The sequence below is a fragment of the Erpetoichthys calabaricus genome, chromosome 3 (assembly GCF_900747795.2).
Source record: "Erpetoichthys calabaricus chromosome 3, fErpCal1.3, whole genome shotgun sequence".
Taxonomy (NCBI): domain Eukaryota; kingdom Metazoa; phylum Chordata; class Cladistia; order Polypteriformes; family Polypteridae; genus Erpetoichthys; species Erpetoichthys calabaricus.
Genome location: NC_041396.2, coordinates 131,777,742 through 131,794,824, shown reverse-complemented (window position 1 = coordinate 131,794,824; position 17,083 = coordinate 131,777,742). Strand labels below are relative to the sequence as shown.

General features: G+C 37.3%; 1 protein-coding gene across 1 annotated transcript in view; it reads right to left on the bottom strand.

The window, feature by feature from the left end:
- The window catches only part of LOC114648378 (ALK tyrosine kinase receptor), a 1,111,743-nt gene that overhangs the window by 251,701 nt on the left and 842,959 nt on the right, over positions 1 to 17,083 (bottom strand). Inside the window, 1 exon segment of the mRNA XM_051925325.1 lies at positions 10,931 to 11,062. Coding sequence (XP_051781285.1) covers positions 10,931 to 11,062 — 132 coding nt within the window.

The following is a 17,083-nucleotide window of genomic DNA, read 5'->3' as shown; positions in this document are numbered from 1 at the left end:
CCAGCGGGTCAGACTGGACCACGTGTTGGCCAGGGGGGTTGCCAACCAGGATCACAAGCAGTTTCGTTGTGTGGTGGGTACAGCAACGCTCTGTACTTCTGCAAGCTCCCCAACCTGTCCTAACCTGTCTATTTTGAAGCATGACTATCTCCTTTTAATGTTTTAATAATTTTATAAATCACATTATAGTGAAGTGAATTAGATGTTCCAACATCAAACCAAATAAATATAATCATTCTTCACTTAGCCAGTTCTGAGAGTTATGTGAATAAAAAGCTCAGTCTACATTGGTGCACGTGCATGATGATCCCATTTTTTAATTGAATTTTTAAATACATTTGGTTTGCATATAAGCCAGGAGTACTACAAGTAATCTGAGGAATATCTCAAAAAATGACTTGGGTCAGTGTTTGTTCTGTTGAATTGATACAGTATATTGTATAATAAGATTTTAAGGTCTAAGGTATAGACCCATTTTGTTTCTGCTCTAAAATTATTAGGTAAACAATATACACTAATGCAGCTTTCAGTATCCTCTTTGTCAAATGATGTATGCACAGTTTCTATCAGGTTGTTTCTGATCTTTCAAATAAACTGTAACAGTTTGCTGTGTTAGTATATACAAGTACTGATCTAATTCAGTTTTTTAACATGTGCGTTATTCAAACATGCTCTGCATCTGAAACATAATATTTATTATGGAAAATCATTACCAGTTTGTAACATTTTTAGCTATCCTGGAGTTTCAGTTTGTGTGTGTCAATGCAAGAGTGTACAGTATATGAAACAAGTTGATGAGATTGCCAAATAGCCAGCTACTGTATCCATATTTTTGTTTCTTTTGAGGGCTTACAATTTGATTGATGACAGATGAAATAAAAGTTGGAAGTGTCCTTCTCTAAAGTACATGAATATTCAATGTTTTGGTGGAAGCTCAACAAATAATTGTGATTCTTCTTAAAAGCGTTTTACAATAAGCGGGGAAGGTAATTACACTTTCCTGCTCAAACTGACTTTGCACAATGACTATTGTAGGAAAGATGAATATAAATTTAACACTAGAATTACCAGAGTCTACGAAAAAACTCGTAGATCCGGCCCACCTTAAAACCGTTCTCACCTCTCTTTTGTCTTCTAAATGTGCCGATTTGGAGGAGCAGCGAGCAGCCGGCTATTCCGTCCCCCACCGTCGCAGAACGTTCACTAAGTTTTTCCAGCTCATGGCTTGTTTGATTATCTGGGAGTGACTGAACTGCTGGAGTTTTAGAATAGAAATAATAGATCGCTATTTGGAATACATGCATTTCATGCGTGTTCCGTTTCTACAGTAATCTGTGTAAACACATTGCTAAAACAGAAACTTTTTCATATTTTAGTAATAAATGTTACAAAATGTAGAATGTGTAAAGCTCGAGTTCCTAAGATCAAATAAACACTTCCACAAAAGCTTCACACACCATATAACAGTTTCTGTGGCGTAGCACGCTAAGATTTGCTTCTCAGACCAAGTAGCTTTTCTCAGCCTCACAAACATGAGTTCAATTCCCCGCTGGGGATAAAGTGTTACTTCTTTTTTTTGTTTTTAACCTCAAACGGACATAAAATTTGTAAATTGGTATGCACTGTCAGTTAATGAGATCGTTATATTTTCATGTGGGATGCTCCTTTTCAAATATTTTTTTAACAATTGAGACTGCAATTAACATGAACAACTGTCCTTATAACTTATTTTTTTCAAGATCCATAACACACAGACAGACAGAGCACTGCGTAATACAGAGACAGACAGGCAGAGATATACAAACAAACAGGGAAGGCACATGTACTGAAAGAAAAAAAAATCAACATGTGCGTTGTTTCTGTAGCACTGAATGAGCTCACCCGCTCTAATATCACCCCTCCCCCGATCTGGTTCTCTAAGTAACAGCGCAAGTACAGACGCAAACCAAGTGTAATCAAGAGTACTGGTTCGATCCCCACTCACTCCTATATTTGCCGTTTTCAGTAGTAAGCTACTCTTTTTGTTAATATTATACAGTACACACATGCACTTGATTTGTGTCTGTACTTGCGCTGTTACTTAGAGAGTCAGATCGGGGGGAGGGGTGATGTTAGACCAGGTGAGCTCATTCAGTGCTGCAGAAACAACGCACATGTTGATTTTTTTTTTCTTTCAGTACATGTGCCTTCCCTGTTTATTTGTATATCTCTGCCTGTCTGTCTCTGTATTACGCAGTGCTCTGTCTGTCTGTGTGTTATGGATCTTGAAAAAAATAAGTTATAAGGACGGTTTGCTGACTTGGAGCACCACTGCCTTACTGTGCCACAGAGACGCGAGTTCGATTCCCAGCTTTGAAGAAAGTGATTTTTTTTTCCTCAAACAGACATTGAATTTATAAATTGCACTGTAAATCGTTAACTTTAAAATGTCAATCGCGGTTATTTCTGTTGATTAATTCATGCTTTTTTACTTAGAGTCAGAACAGGAGCTTTTTCAGCTTATTCAGCTTCTGATCTGACTCAAACAGCGCCAGTATAACTTCACACCCAACCTGACGCTGTTCGTTTTCAAATAATATTGCATTACTTCGACGATGTTTTCTGATTGGTACTATTCGCGTCATAAAATGATTTCTTCAAAACGTCACATATATTTGTCTCTTTCTTTTTTAAAATGTGCGTTGTAGCACTCAGCAACTGGCCACCTGCATGTTCTTGCGCACACTAAATCAGACAGCGCTATATGCAATCATCAGATTCAAATGTTAAGTTATATAGCACAGAATGGAAATCAGCAGTTCTTAGCATTCCACCACGCAAGCTGTCATATCAACCGCCTACTGTAACTTGCTTTCTTTTTTCTTCAGTTATAGTCTTGAATAAAAAGTGCACTTGTTTTGTTATACTTTTACATCAACATATGTTCCTGTGTTTGAGCTACATGGGCATGCTCAAAAAATATGCGTGTAATGCCACGAAAAGTGAATGCAGACACTTCAGTTCGCAAGCATTGGTACGACAATGCAGTCACAAGTACACTACAGAGCTTTGGCGCGTCTTTATGTGAAAACAGCAGTGTCAGATGGGGAGTGTCTGATGATTGCATATAGCGCTGAAGTTACTGCTCTTTACTATGCTTTCCTCTGCATGTCCTGGAGTACAAAAGAAACAGCATACAGCAACACGTGGGGACTGGCAATACTGGGGGAAAAAAAACACGCGGTCGTATGTATCGTGATACACTGCAGAACTATAGCGCGTCTTTATGTAAAAACCGCAGTGTCAGGTTGGGGGCGGTAGGGATGGATCCTGAACGCGACTGAGACAATGAAAAGTGAATTTAAAAAAAATAAAGCTAACCTTTACAAATATCATAAATTACACCAGCTGTTACAGACTGAAATCAAATGTATCTTTTTATTCTAAAATAAGAACACTTCTCAAATAGGAGTTGTGCAGGATCGAATTCATGACCTTCTGATGCGTAGTCAGCGACTGATACTGTTACGCCACGGAAGCAGTGATAGTTAACTCATATCAATGTCTCACACTAAGGCGGGTTTTTTTGGCGGTGGCTTTTTTTTTGTACCTTTTGTGAAAGTGTTTCTTTGATATTTGGACTTCAGGCTTCATACATTATATAGTTTATGCCTACATTTTGTCAATTGCTACTAGAATATATAACACGTTTCTGTTTTAACAATGTGTTTACACAGATTACTGTAGAAATGCAACACATATGAAATGCGTGTGTTTCAAATAACAATCTTATTATTTCTACTCTAAAACTCCACTTCACTCCCAGGTAATCAATCAAGGCAAGAGCTGGGAAAAGCTTGTTTACGTTCTAAGTCGTTGGGGGGATGGAATAGCCAGCTGCTGGCAGCTTGTCTTTATCAGTACATTTAGATGACAAAAGACGCTGGCAGAGAGGTGAGAAAGGTTTTAAGAAGCGATTTAAGGTGGGCCGGATATACGAGTTTTTTCGTAGGCTCTGGTAATTCTAGTGTTAACTTGGTTATTATATTATATAGTTTTGTCTTCAGCAATGCTGGTAATTAATTAAATTTGGTAAGGCTTCTACTTCATTTTCCTTCCCTTTCTCTGTTGTAGATGGCAGTCTCCATGCATCAGACTCGTAACTGAAGTACATTCCTTGTAAGAAACAGAATGAAACAATTTATTGATAAACACAAGGTTTATAGGAATTTGATTAATGCATATATATTGACATAGAAGACGGAGCACAAGACAGATGAAACAGACAAACCTAACACAAAAAAGACTGGCTACTTATTTGCTATTTAGAGTTCTAATTTATCTTGGTACAGATAAACAGTTTTACAATCTCAGTGATGATGTCCAATGTTTTGTGGAATTGTTGTTGATGCTCCAGGTTAAAGTGGAGGACTATTCTTGTGTTAGGGTGCACTTTTTCATTTGTGGACCTTTGCTCGTGTTGTGATTTGACACACTTTTCTCAGATCCTTGTTAAGCTTTCTACTGTGTCCTCTGCAACTTCAAAAACACTCTTTCTGACACATGACACAAGAGTTTAGATGCTGAATTTTCCTTCTTGAAGTAATATCTGCTTCTCAGAATGGGTTCAGTTACCAGCACAGAGCTTAGCTTGGCAAAGTGCATCTCAGCTTTCAGCTCCCCAAAAAGAGAGTGGCTCATTAGCTTTTAATTTTCAGAGAATAAAGGTGTCAAAGCATGCACAAAACAGAAGTGATGTATGTAGCTTTCTTTGACTGAAGGTTTAGCCTGTGGTAATTGGATTAAAGTCACTTCTAGTGGCAGATCCAGTCTGCTTATAGGACCATTATTTTGTCCATCACAGTTGACATTCGTTGAATTATAGCTCTTGGCTTGAACCTGGCTGTCCATTTGGAGCCTTCTGGCCTGAACTAGCCACTGCAAAGATGCCAATTCAACTCTGATTTACACTTTTGTTATAAGATGAAGCACAGAAATGATCATGGTATGGTAAGAGCTGCAGTTAAGCAGTTTTCTCAGGATTACTGATTGGGGGTGAACCTGGATTTCTGAATTCCTGTTAAATTTGCTGTCTTAACAGGCCTTTTGTGCCACTAAAGTCTTGCAAAATGGGCAATGCCCACTTTGTTCTACACCATTTCTACAGGTCTGCTATTGATGGCATTTTCCTCTAATCCTTTATGATTTGATATGATAACTAGTCTCTGAGTTGCTCCCCTGAAACCCCCTCTTAAACGGTTATACAATGGGAAACAAATAGTTGTTTTTTTTTTACCTCCTCTTTGCTTGATCAGCTGCTGCTGCATCTGCATCTGATGCAGTGCTTTGAACATTTAAAAGCCTGTACAGCAGCTTCCTACTCTTTGTCTTTTATTTCCGGCCCCGGACATAGTTAAATCTCTTGCCACAAAGTCTTGTCTCACAGGAGTTCTTGATATTTTTTAGTTAATAATTTAAAAACGTAATAAGAATCTGCAAAATCTAACAACATCACATTAAAGTTCAATAAATTCTGAAAAGAATGATACCAAACATATATATGTAGGTTTTAAAATAAGCCTGATTTAAAGCGTGATAAAAAACGTGACATAAAATCGTTGCACAAAATCATTCCACGTTTAGGCTTAGGATTTTATATTATATATATATATATATATATATACTGTATATATATATATATAGTAGATATTTCTTTCAAGAACAAGAAGCATATATGGAAACTTCTAAAACCATCAGCTTCCAGTTTTCACTGAGGATTTACACTACTTTACCAGTCTATAATATTAACCTATTAAGGTCTTCTGTCACCCATTGCACCATCTCAGCTCTGACTCTGCTTCCAATCTGTAAATGATTCAACCCAAACAAAACCAGCCAGGTTCCAGAAATTATTACCAATAGTAGTGAAAAATAATCTGACTATTATGTCTACGTATTTCTCTGTTAAATTGGTCGTTAAAAGGCTTCTCTATTTATGTTGTATGTATAAACTAATATTGCCAGGCATTCACTATTTAGGCAAATTCACAGACCTGACAATGTATACAGCACAGCTGAGTCATCACTGGAAGAAAAAGCATTTCTGTTAGACTTCAATAAAATGCAATGCCAATTAAGGCTGGCAGCACAAACATTGGATTACCATGCAGATCAGGCTGAAACAATAATTAAGCAAGCATGATACATATGTAAATATTAGTTATATGAATAAGTTCACCACCAAGCAACATACTAATAAGAGTAAACTAACCAGAGGCCAATTATAAAATGAGAAAAAAATTAAACAAAATCTAAAAAAAAGGCATTTTTTTAAAATGAGACAAACTAAAAAAGAACCAACTGACAGACAAATTTCAAAAACATAAAAACAAAGCAAAAATTGAAAACATACAGAATACAGAAAAATCATTAGACTGAAGAATAACTCTAGATTGGCTTTTGCAAAGGTAAAAAACAAAGCCTACAAAAGCACAACCCAAGCTCCCCTAATTTCCTGCTTCTTCATCAAATGACAACATTGCTAGAGATATTACAGGTATATTACAACAGAAATTGATGGGAGGGTCAGGGGATATAGATGTTATGGTAAAGCCAATGTCTCACCCCTGGCTCAAGTGTGCTTTCCTTATATTTAATCTGTTGTTCATTTATACACATTAATATTATGTAATTTGGTTTTTATGTATCTTATTTACTGAATAGTTTTTATTTTTGTCTATATTTTGTTATTAATGTGTTTAAGTCTTGTGTGACTTTTATGTTGAGCCACAGAGGGAAGAATTCTGTGATGCTGCAGCTCAGGGACTGCCCATATCTTCCTTAATACAGGTCTACGTTCTTACCCATTATTCACCACATATTTATGTAATTATACTATTTGTTACTGTATATAATTTTGAGGCTTGCTGGTTAATAAACTGTAATTATTGTACAATATTGTTAATTATTGTAATCCACTGCTGATCATTTACGTGACAAGTATTAATGCTAAAAAGGTACAGTATAACATTTGCTCCTCATAGAGACACATGGGAAACTCAACCTCTGAAGTTCACAGTCTGGATATTCATAATTGGTGAGTATTTTGCTAATAGTTATGCTTTGAATTAAATGTAACACACTAAGTTAAACTGCCTAGCCTGTGTGGTTTTATTGTGAAACACATGCTAAGGAATGGTACTTAGCCTCTGAGGATGCATGTTAACTATTATTCATGGAAGAAACACTATGGCACCTACTTAGCCCCCCCTGAGTGTCATTATAAAATCAATGACAGAGAAACAGCACCTAACGTCTGAGGTAACATATAGAAGGCAACTACTAGCCATAGATATATTTATTTATAACCTAAAGCTTTGAAAGTAAGCTTTGATAGTAAGTCAATGATAACTTAAATATTACAGTAACTTATAATGAGAATTCAAGCAAAATGACACCTTTTATTAGCTAACTAAAAAGATTACAATATGCAAGCTTTCAATGCAACTCAGGCCCCTTTTTAAGGGAGGATGTAATACAGAAACTGGAATTCCCTTTGTTTATATATAGTTAGGTCCATAAATATTTGGACAGAGACAACTTTTTTCTAATTTTGGTTCTGTACATTACCACAATGAATTTTAAATGAAACAACTCAGATGCAGTGGAAGTGCAGACTTTCAGCTTTAATTCAGTGTGGTGAACAAAACGATTGCATAAAAATGTGAGGCAACTAAAGCATTTTTTTTAACATAATCCTTTCATTTCAGGGGCTCAAAAGTAATTGGACAAATTAAATAACTAGAAATAAAATGTTCATTTCTAATACTTGGTTGAAAACCCTTTGCTGCCAATGACAGCCTGAAGTCTTGAACTCATGGACATCACTAGGTGTTGGGTTTCCTCCTTTTTAATCCTCTGCCAGGCCTTTACTGCAGCGGTTTTCAGTTGCTGTTTGTTTGTGGGCCTTTCTGTCCAAAGTTTAGTCTTCAACAAGTGAAATGCATGCTCAATTGGGTTAAGATCAGGTGACTGACTTGGCCATTCAAGAATTTTCCACTTCTTTGCTTTAATAAATTCCTGGGTTGCTTTGGCTGTATGTTTTGGGTCATTGTCCATCTGTATCATGAAACGCCACCCAACCGATTTGACTGCATTTAGCTGGATTTAAGCAGACAGTATGTCTCTGAACACCACAGAATTCATTCAGCTGCCTCTGTCCTGTGTCACATCATCAAGAAACACTAGTGTCCCAGTGCCACTGGCAGCCATGCACGCTCAAGCAATCACACTGCCTCCACCGTGTTTTACAGATGATGTGGTATGCTTTGGATAATGAGCTGTTCCACGCCTCCTCCATACTTTTTTCTTGCCATCATTCTGGTAGAGGTTGATCTTGGTTTCATCTGTCCAAAGAATGTTTTTCCAAACCTGTGCTGGCTTTTTTAGATGTTCTTTAGCAAAGTCCAATCTAGCCTTTCTATTCTTGAGGCTTATGAGTGGCTTGCACCTTGCAGTGCACCCTCTGTAGTTACTTTCATGCAGTCTTCTCTTTAAGATAGACTTGGATATCGATACGCCTACCACCTGGAGAGTGTTGGTCACTTGGTTGGCTGTTGTGAAGGGGTTTCTCTTCACCATGGAAATGATTCTGCGATCATCCACCACTGTTGTCTTCCGTGGACGTCCAGGTCTTTTTGCATTGCTGAGTTCACCAGTGCTTATTTCTTTCTCAGAATGTACCAAACTGTAGATTTTGCCACTCGTAATATTATAGCAATTTCTCGGATGGGTTTTTTCTGTTTTCGCAGCTTAAGGGTGGCTTCTTTCAACTGCATGGAGAGCTCCTTTGACCGCATGTTGTCTGTTCACAGCAAAATCTTCCACATGCAAGCACCAAACCTCAAATCAACTCCAGGCCTTTTATCTGCTTAATTGATAATGACATAACGACGGACTTGCCCACACCTGCCCATGAAATAGCCTTTGAGTCAATTGTCCAATTACTTTTGAGCCCTTGAAATGAAGGGATAGTGTTAAAAAATGCTTTAGTTGCCTCACCTTTTTATGCAATCGTTTTGTTCACCCCACTGAATTAAAGCTGAAAGTCTGCGCACTTCAACTGTTGTTTCATTTAAAATTCATTGTGGTAATGTACAGAACCAAAATTAGAAAAAAGTTGTCTTTGTCCAAATATTTATGGACCTAACTGTACACACTATGACAAATAACACTGGAAAACGTTCAAGTGAGACATCTTCAATGTAAAAAATTAATAGACCTCTTCAGGCTAAGATAGGCTACATGTATTTCCAGAGCCTCCCCTTCCTGGCATACAGACAACTGCTAAACCTGCAGCAACTAATTGTCCAAAACTCCCTAAGTGGACCAACAGAAAATGGCACATTTCCCTACCTACAGAAAAGATGTAAAACGTGTGCTCACATTTATAATACAGACCGTGTAATTATACCAAACTGCTGACTAGAACATTGCATAAAGGGATCATTTTCCTGCAGATCATCTAATGTAGTCTACCTCATTCTCTGTATTAAATGTCCTGACACTGCACTCTATGTGGGAGAAACTGGACAAACACTCTGCCAAAGAATGAATTTACACAGGTTCCACATCAAGCATGGCAACACAGATGTTCCTGCAGCAGCCCACTTCAACAGCTATGGACACTGTGAGAGGGACTAAAGTCACAGTTCTTATGGGCAACTTCAGAACACAGCAAGAGAGAAAAGAATGGGAAGTGAAACACATGCTAAAATATAACACATTACAACATGGTTTAAATAGAGACAAGAGATTTATGGCCAGATATGAGGATTGTTTGCATCTCTCAGACTGACACAGACAACCTGACTACAGATCCACATTTATTGAAAAACTCAACAGAAACTTCAAAAGACTTTGTTGGACAGTTATCTTATCCAACGATCTTGACCACACATTTTTCTCCTTTCCTGCTAAATTAATCTTAGCCTAAAGTGGTCTATTAATTTTTTACATTTTAAGATTTCTCACTTAAAGGTTTTCCAATGTTGTTACTTGTCCTAGTGTCTATATAAACACAGGGAATTCCAGTTTCTGTATTACATCTTGCCTGAAGAAGGGGCCTAAGTTGCCTTGAAAGTTTGCATATAGTAATATTTTTAGTTAGCCAATAAAAGGTGTCATTTTGCTTGACTTCTCACGGCATTTATAATGGCTAACACAGTACAACACCCTAGTACTATAATAACTTATATCAATTTATAACTTACAGTAAAATTATCTTCAAAAACTTAAAAAATAAATTGGAGTCAGAATTGTTAAGAGGTGTGACAACTGTAGTTTAAAGATGGTGAAATGATTAAAACAAGCATAAATGAACAATTAATAACAGAAACAGAATTTATATTTTGAACAGCATTAATATTACCTGACAAAGAGCACAGCACACTAAAGCTGTAGTTTCTGCTGTGTTTTCTTTTTAATTTATTATTCTTTTGTGCCTGCCACAAAGATCTTGTACCCTAGTGTATGCCTGTTGACCGTACACAAAATTAGCTTTGCCAGTATTTGTCAGTATTCTCTGGAATCAGTAAACATTGTTTTTACAATTTGGGCCTTCAAAAATGATTTATTCGATCATCTGTTTCTTGCTAGAACATTGAAAGAACTAGTTAAGTGACAATCAATATTCCCAAAGAACTGCTGTAGCAATTTAAATCTGTCCTGATTCTTGGATACAAAGATGTAGAAAAAGGCCATTTACTCAACAGTGTAAAACATTTAAATTAAAAAAAAATAAATAAATAAAAACACAAGTAGAATTTTATATTTATTTAGTAGTATTTGATGTTGAACTTTCCACTTCAAATGTTTTCTTGGACTGGGATTCTAAGATTAGTTAAAATACAGTTACCAAAATAATTAAAAAGTTGTTTTCTAGTATACTTACGGCACATGACTCCCTCATCATCCCCTTCATGGCAATCCATTTGGAAGTTGCACATTTGTCCCATTTTGATGACTGTGCCATCCCGACATGTGTAGGTCCCCTGAAATGTGATGTTCAAAGCAGCAGGAGGTTCTGAAAATAAGGAAACATTTGAACAGATGTTTATGGATAAAGTGGGAAGTTGAAGGTTTCAATTTACATAAAAGGTGTAATTAAAAGTTAGTGAATGCAGACATTTATATCTATTCCTTTTATTACTTCATGACACTGACTTTTATTATTCATTTTTAAAGTGCTAACAAATTCTTTAAACCCATGAAGACAGATTCCTGAAACCACTGCATATAATTTATCACTTGAAATTATAATTTTGTGTAGTTACCCTTGTCAAAGATGCTAAATACAATAGATTGCAAAAATTCAGGTTGACTGTCCTGTATACATAGTACAATACAATTATTACTTGAATGTTTCCCCAGACAATAAAACAATACCAAAAGATTTGCACACAAAAGGTATTACTATTTTAACACATATACAACATTACAACAACAAAAACAGCCTTATATTCACCTTTGTAAGCTTACTCTTTAGCTGTTGGCAACATTCTCAGCCCTTTACAAAAACTATGATTTGTTAGTATTGTATTTAATAATTGTTTTTGTTACAATATAACTTCCCTTTTCCATATACTCATCTAAGCATGCATTCACTTCTCTGAACAAATTCCAGAGAATAGATTCCAGACCACCCTGTAGTTGCTCCACTAATGTCCTGTTTTTACTTCTGGTTTTTCTAGTTTTACTTCCTGCTATATAAGAGGGGACAAGATGATGTGTTTAGAGTTGCCCAAATGGGCCTGTGGAATAGCATGGTAAGCATCTGAGATAGTGCTGTAGCAGATCTGAAGAGATTGTTGCCTCTCTAGTTATACATTTCACCAGGTACCAAGGTGAAATCTGGATATTATATTTCATCTGCTGAGAATAAATCTGCTAAAAGTTGCATTGCAATAGCTGTATTGAATTTAGGGGGAATATAAACTCCAATCAGAACGACAGGTGCAAATTCTCTTGACGGATAAAAAGTTTGCAACTGATCACCAGAAAATCGGATGAGGTGAGCAGCATCTTATCAAAATTGTGACATTGGTGCACCAAGAACTACTAATAAAGCAGTACATTCTGCTTTGTCACAGAGGTTATAACTTTGCTTCTAAAAAGATTATATCCAGGAAGAATTACAGCCTAGTCATGGATTAAAGTGTTCAGCCAACTAATTAATATACAGTATATATAAATATATCTATATATATAAAAATGGAATGGGTGGGTCGTCGGGTGGGCCTTTTTTTCATTCCGTCGTTTTTTCGACGTTTTGAAAATGTAGAATGATTATTTGATTTTTTTGTTTTTATTTGATCGTGTCTATGTAGCCGCCGTCGTAATAAAGTATCGTTAAAATCGTCATTTATCGTAATTTATTTTTGACGTATAACGTCGCCGTCGTCGAGGTCAGTGATACCAGTGCAAAAAATCTGCTTACGGTTGAAAGACACGCCCTACTCACTGGACAGTTAAAAACACCAATCAAACTAACGATGACATCAAGTATTACCCAATCAAAAGTAGGAAAGGAAGCATCTTCATAAAATGCGTGTGGGATGATTTGCATGAGACGCTGCTTTAAAAAAAAAATTATAAAAAAAATACGGGATAAATCCCGTCCAGTATTGATTCAAAACGGGACGCGCAATTTCATTCTCAAACGCGGCACGATTCCGTATTTTAAAGGACGGGTGGCAACCCTACAGTGCCAGGTAACCACCCATACAATCACATTGTGATTCAGACTAGGAATGCAATGAATGTAATTACCCCGATCTACATACAAGGCGAAAGTCTTGCAACATTCAAAGATGATGGTTTGGGATAATTAGTACTTATTAAGTACAACATTGAACATAAAAGAGCTTATCAAGCCTTGAACCGAAAAAACCAAGATCTCAGAGATTGTAAAAAAAAAAAAAGGAGGTAATGTCGTTTTACTCGCTGTAGATTTTACTCAAACATTACCAGTTATTCCACGAGGGAGACCAGCAGATGAACTCAACGCGTGTTTAAAATCCATGCTTCTCCCACGCTCTGTTATATGTCGCGTGTTCTCGGGTAGGTGCACCAAAAAATGTATACATTTAAGCATGTAATGGGCAAAGAAAAAATGAGGTATACCCGAAGGCACTGCAGTAGTACTCAATGTAACTTTACTTCTTAAATGTTAATGTTTTACTGTTTAATAATTTATACGCTTCTTATATGTTGTTCAAATTCTTTTATCAAAATACCACTGACAGCGCAATGCACGATAACATCGAGTGAATACACCATACGCATCCGCCCACGGCTGCCCTGCTGTGCGCAGATAGGACTTGATTGTACAATAAAATAAAATAAAGATGAAAAGACTAAAACAATCATCACCCATAAAGCGGATAGTAGACGTGACGTACTATATGTGTACCACATTTCAAGTGTATAGGTGCAACGGTTTGCGAGCTACAGGTCATTTAAAATCCTGGACAGACACACAAATTGCCACGGTAGCAAATTACAGAAGAAGATTTTACTGTTTAATAATTTACGAGCTGTATATACCCGGCGTTGCCCGGGGCAGAAGTAACCTAATCGGTCAAACACTTACATATATACCAAAGTAAACCTAATCGGTCAAACAGTTACATATATAAAAAAACCGAACCTAATCGGACAAACAGCTTCATATATACAGAAGCGAACCTAATCGGACAAACAGCTAATCTATATACATAAGCACACCTAATTGGTCAAACAGTTACATAAATACAAAAGCAAACCTAATCGATCAAACAGCTTCATATATACAGAAGCGAATTTAATTGGTCAAACAGTTATGCATGTGCACAATGATTTTACAAACATTATGCGTGTTAACAATCATGAAAAAGAAAAGATTGAGGAACTGTTCTTCTATATGTGATGAAGCCACTAATAAGACAGATTTTTTTCAGGACCCAGCTGTTTCATAACTAAACTACTGCCACCCCAAAGTAATGCCTAATAGTGGTTTTTCGGGTAGCTGTGGAATAAAAAGGGTGTTTTTTAGTCAGTAAGAATCTGACACTACCCTTCAGTACGGGCTGAAGGGTGCCTATGTAAGGTTTTACATCCTTCCCGTATGGAAAAAAAAACATACTAAACTTTTTTTTCATCATTACAGATAATCTCAGTCAAATGGAAGTACGCATTCTCAATTTATTTTTATGTAATTTTTACTTTTTCACAAAGCCATCCCATTCCAATTTGTATGAATAAACTTTTGCTACAGAGTTAGCAAAAGTTTATTCATGCACATATTTTAATACGGATAATCTATCTCTAATCAAGGTTCTCATTTTCATTCTAATTTAAAATAATAATAGATACTCATTTTTTTCTTCTGTTTTAGAAAAACCAATCTATGCCACCTACGTCTTCGTCAAGTCAGCTTCATCCAGCTTCATCACATATACAAGAAGAGTTCCTCAATCTTTTCTTTTTAATGATTGTTAACACGCATAATCTTTGTAAAATCATTCTGCACATGCATAACTGTTTGACCAATTAGGTTCGCTTCTGTATATATGAAGCTGTTTCATCGATTAGGTTTGCTTTTGTATTTATGTAACTGTTTGACCAATTAGGTTTGCTTATGTATATAGATTAGCTGTTTGTCCGATTAGGTTCGCTTCTGTATATATGAAGCTGTTTATCCGATTAGGTTCGGTTTTTTTATATATGTAACTGTTTGACCGATTAGGTTTACTTTGGTATATATGTAAGTGTTTGACCGATTAGGTTACTTCTGCCCCGGGCAACGCCGGGTATATACAGCTCGTATTATATAAAACAATTCAGGGATGAGACCTGACTTTTTTAGAGAGATACTTTCAAGTCCCGCGAGATAAGACTTTGAGCCAAGAGATTTAACCACGCCCGGGGCCGGGAATAAAAGACAAAGAGTAGATGACAAAGTAGAACGTCGTAAAGAGGTTCCAACGGAAATTATTACTCTGTGAAATAATGGAACAGCGAAAAAAGATTGAATATATTGTTTAAACAATAAGTCGGAGACTTGTAGATTGCCTAATTCATGTTGACAATGGCGGCGCGCACAGACGCTGCAGCTTTGTGCTCCCCGAATAGGTGCTCTTTTCTGCTATTATTTTTCTTAATATTGACCTTCATCGATTTACACACGGAAGCGAACATCCACTACAGTCGTCAAAAGCTTCTACAGATCGGCTCTAATAGCAAAGATAATTATTATAACACAGAAGCAATACCACAGGAGATTCTCAAATCACCGGGACCTAAGATGACTCCTATGCTTAGAAGATGGCCACGTAGACGCCGCAGGGAGAGGAAGCAAAAAAGAGGCAAGCGAGCAGGATTACTAACTAGGCTAAAGGCTGCTCCGCATAAAACCCCTCTCCCTAGCGTTTTTCTTGTGAATACTAGATCATTCGCAAACAAAATGGACGAGCTCCGACTGGATATTTCCACACATAAAACTACAAGGGACTGCTGCCTTTTGATTTTTTCGGAGACATGGCTGGATCCCACCATACTAGACACAGCAGTTGAGCTTGCAGGCTGCACACTCCATCAAACCCCCGATTCCGGTAAGAAAACAGGTGGAGGGCTGTGTGTCTATACTAATAATGTTTGGTGCACTAATACTAATAATGTTTGGTGCACTAATATAACTATAATCAACAAGTTTTGTTGTCTGGACGTGGAATATATGATGCTAAGATGCCGACCGTTTTACCTACCGAGAGAATATACCGTCGTTATTGTTACAGCAGTATACATACCTCCTCAGGCTAATGTTAAGTCAGTGCTTGAAAAATTGTTTGACATTATCAGTAAACAACAGAACTCGCATCCTGATACAGTTTTTATCATTGCTGTGGATTTTAATCAAGTGAATCTTAAGGATGTATTCCCCAGATTTTATCAGCATGTACATTGTAAAACCAGAGGGGAAAACACCTTAGACCACGTCTATACAAACATAAAAGACACCTATAAGGTCATTCCACGCCCCCACCTCGGCAAATCTGATCATATCTCTTTGTCTCTTGTTCCAGCGCACAAAGCCCTTATCAGCAGTACTAATCCAATTAGCAAGACTGTTAAAGTTTGGCCTGAAACGGCCATTTGCCAACTCCAGGACTGTTTTGAACAAACAGACTGGAATATATTTTCTCATCAGACAGACTTAGAGACATATACTTCATCTGTGCTGTCATATATTAATTACTGTGTGGACAATGTCACTGTCAACAAAAGGATTAAGATCTACTTAAATGAGAAACCATGGATGAATAGTGAAGTCAAACAGCTGCTCAGGGAAAGGGACAAAGCCTTTAAATTAGGAGACACCTCAGCCTATAGAGCTGCCAGAGCCAACCTCAAGAAGGGCAACAAGTCTGCTAAACTAATGTACAAACAATGGATTGAGGAGGATTTTGACAGTAACTCAAACTCACAGCGTATGTGGCAAGGCATCCGATTAATCACGGATTACAAAAAGAAAAATGACGTACAAGACACACTGGCCAATAACAATGCCAACCTAGCAAAGGAACTTAACAGTTTCTTTGCACGGTTTGACAAGGACAATAACCAGCCTCCAGTCAGCTTCGAGCTAAACGGAGACTCACAGCCTTTGGTCGTACACATACATGATGTGTGGCGGGCACTCGAAAACATCAATAAAAGGAAGGCAGCAGGTCCAGATAATGTGCAAGGATGTGTGCTCCAGGCCTGCGCTGACCAATTAGCAGAGGTATTTACACACATAGTCAACCTCTCTCTCTCCTCAGGTGTAGTTCCCTTGTGCCTGAAATCCACAACCATTGTACCTGTTCCCAAAAAACCGAGGATAACTTGTCTTAATGACTATCGACCAGTTGCTCTCACCCCTGTCATCGCAAAGTGCTTTGAACGACTGGTAATCACCCACATCAAAGCCTCCATCCCAGCTGATCTAGACCAACACCAGTTTGCCTATTGGTCAAACAGATCAGCTGAGGACGCCATCTGTGTGGCTATACATGCTGCCCTCTCG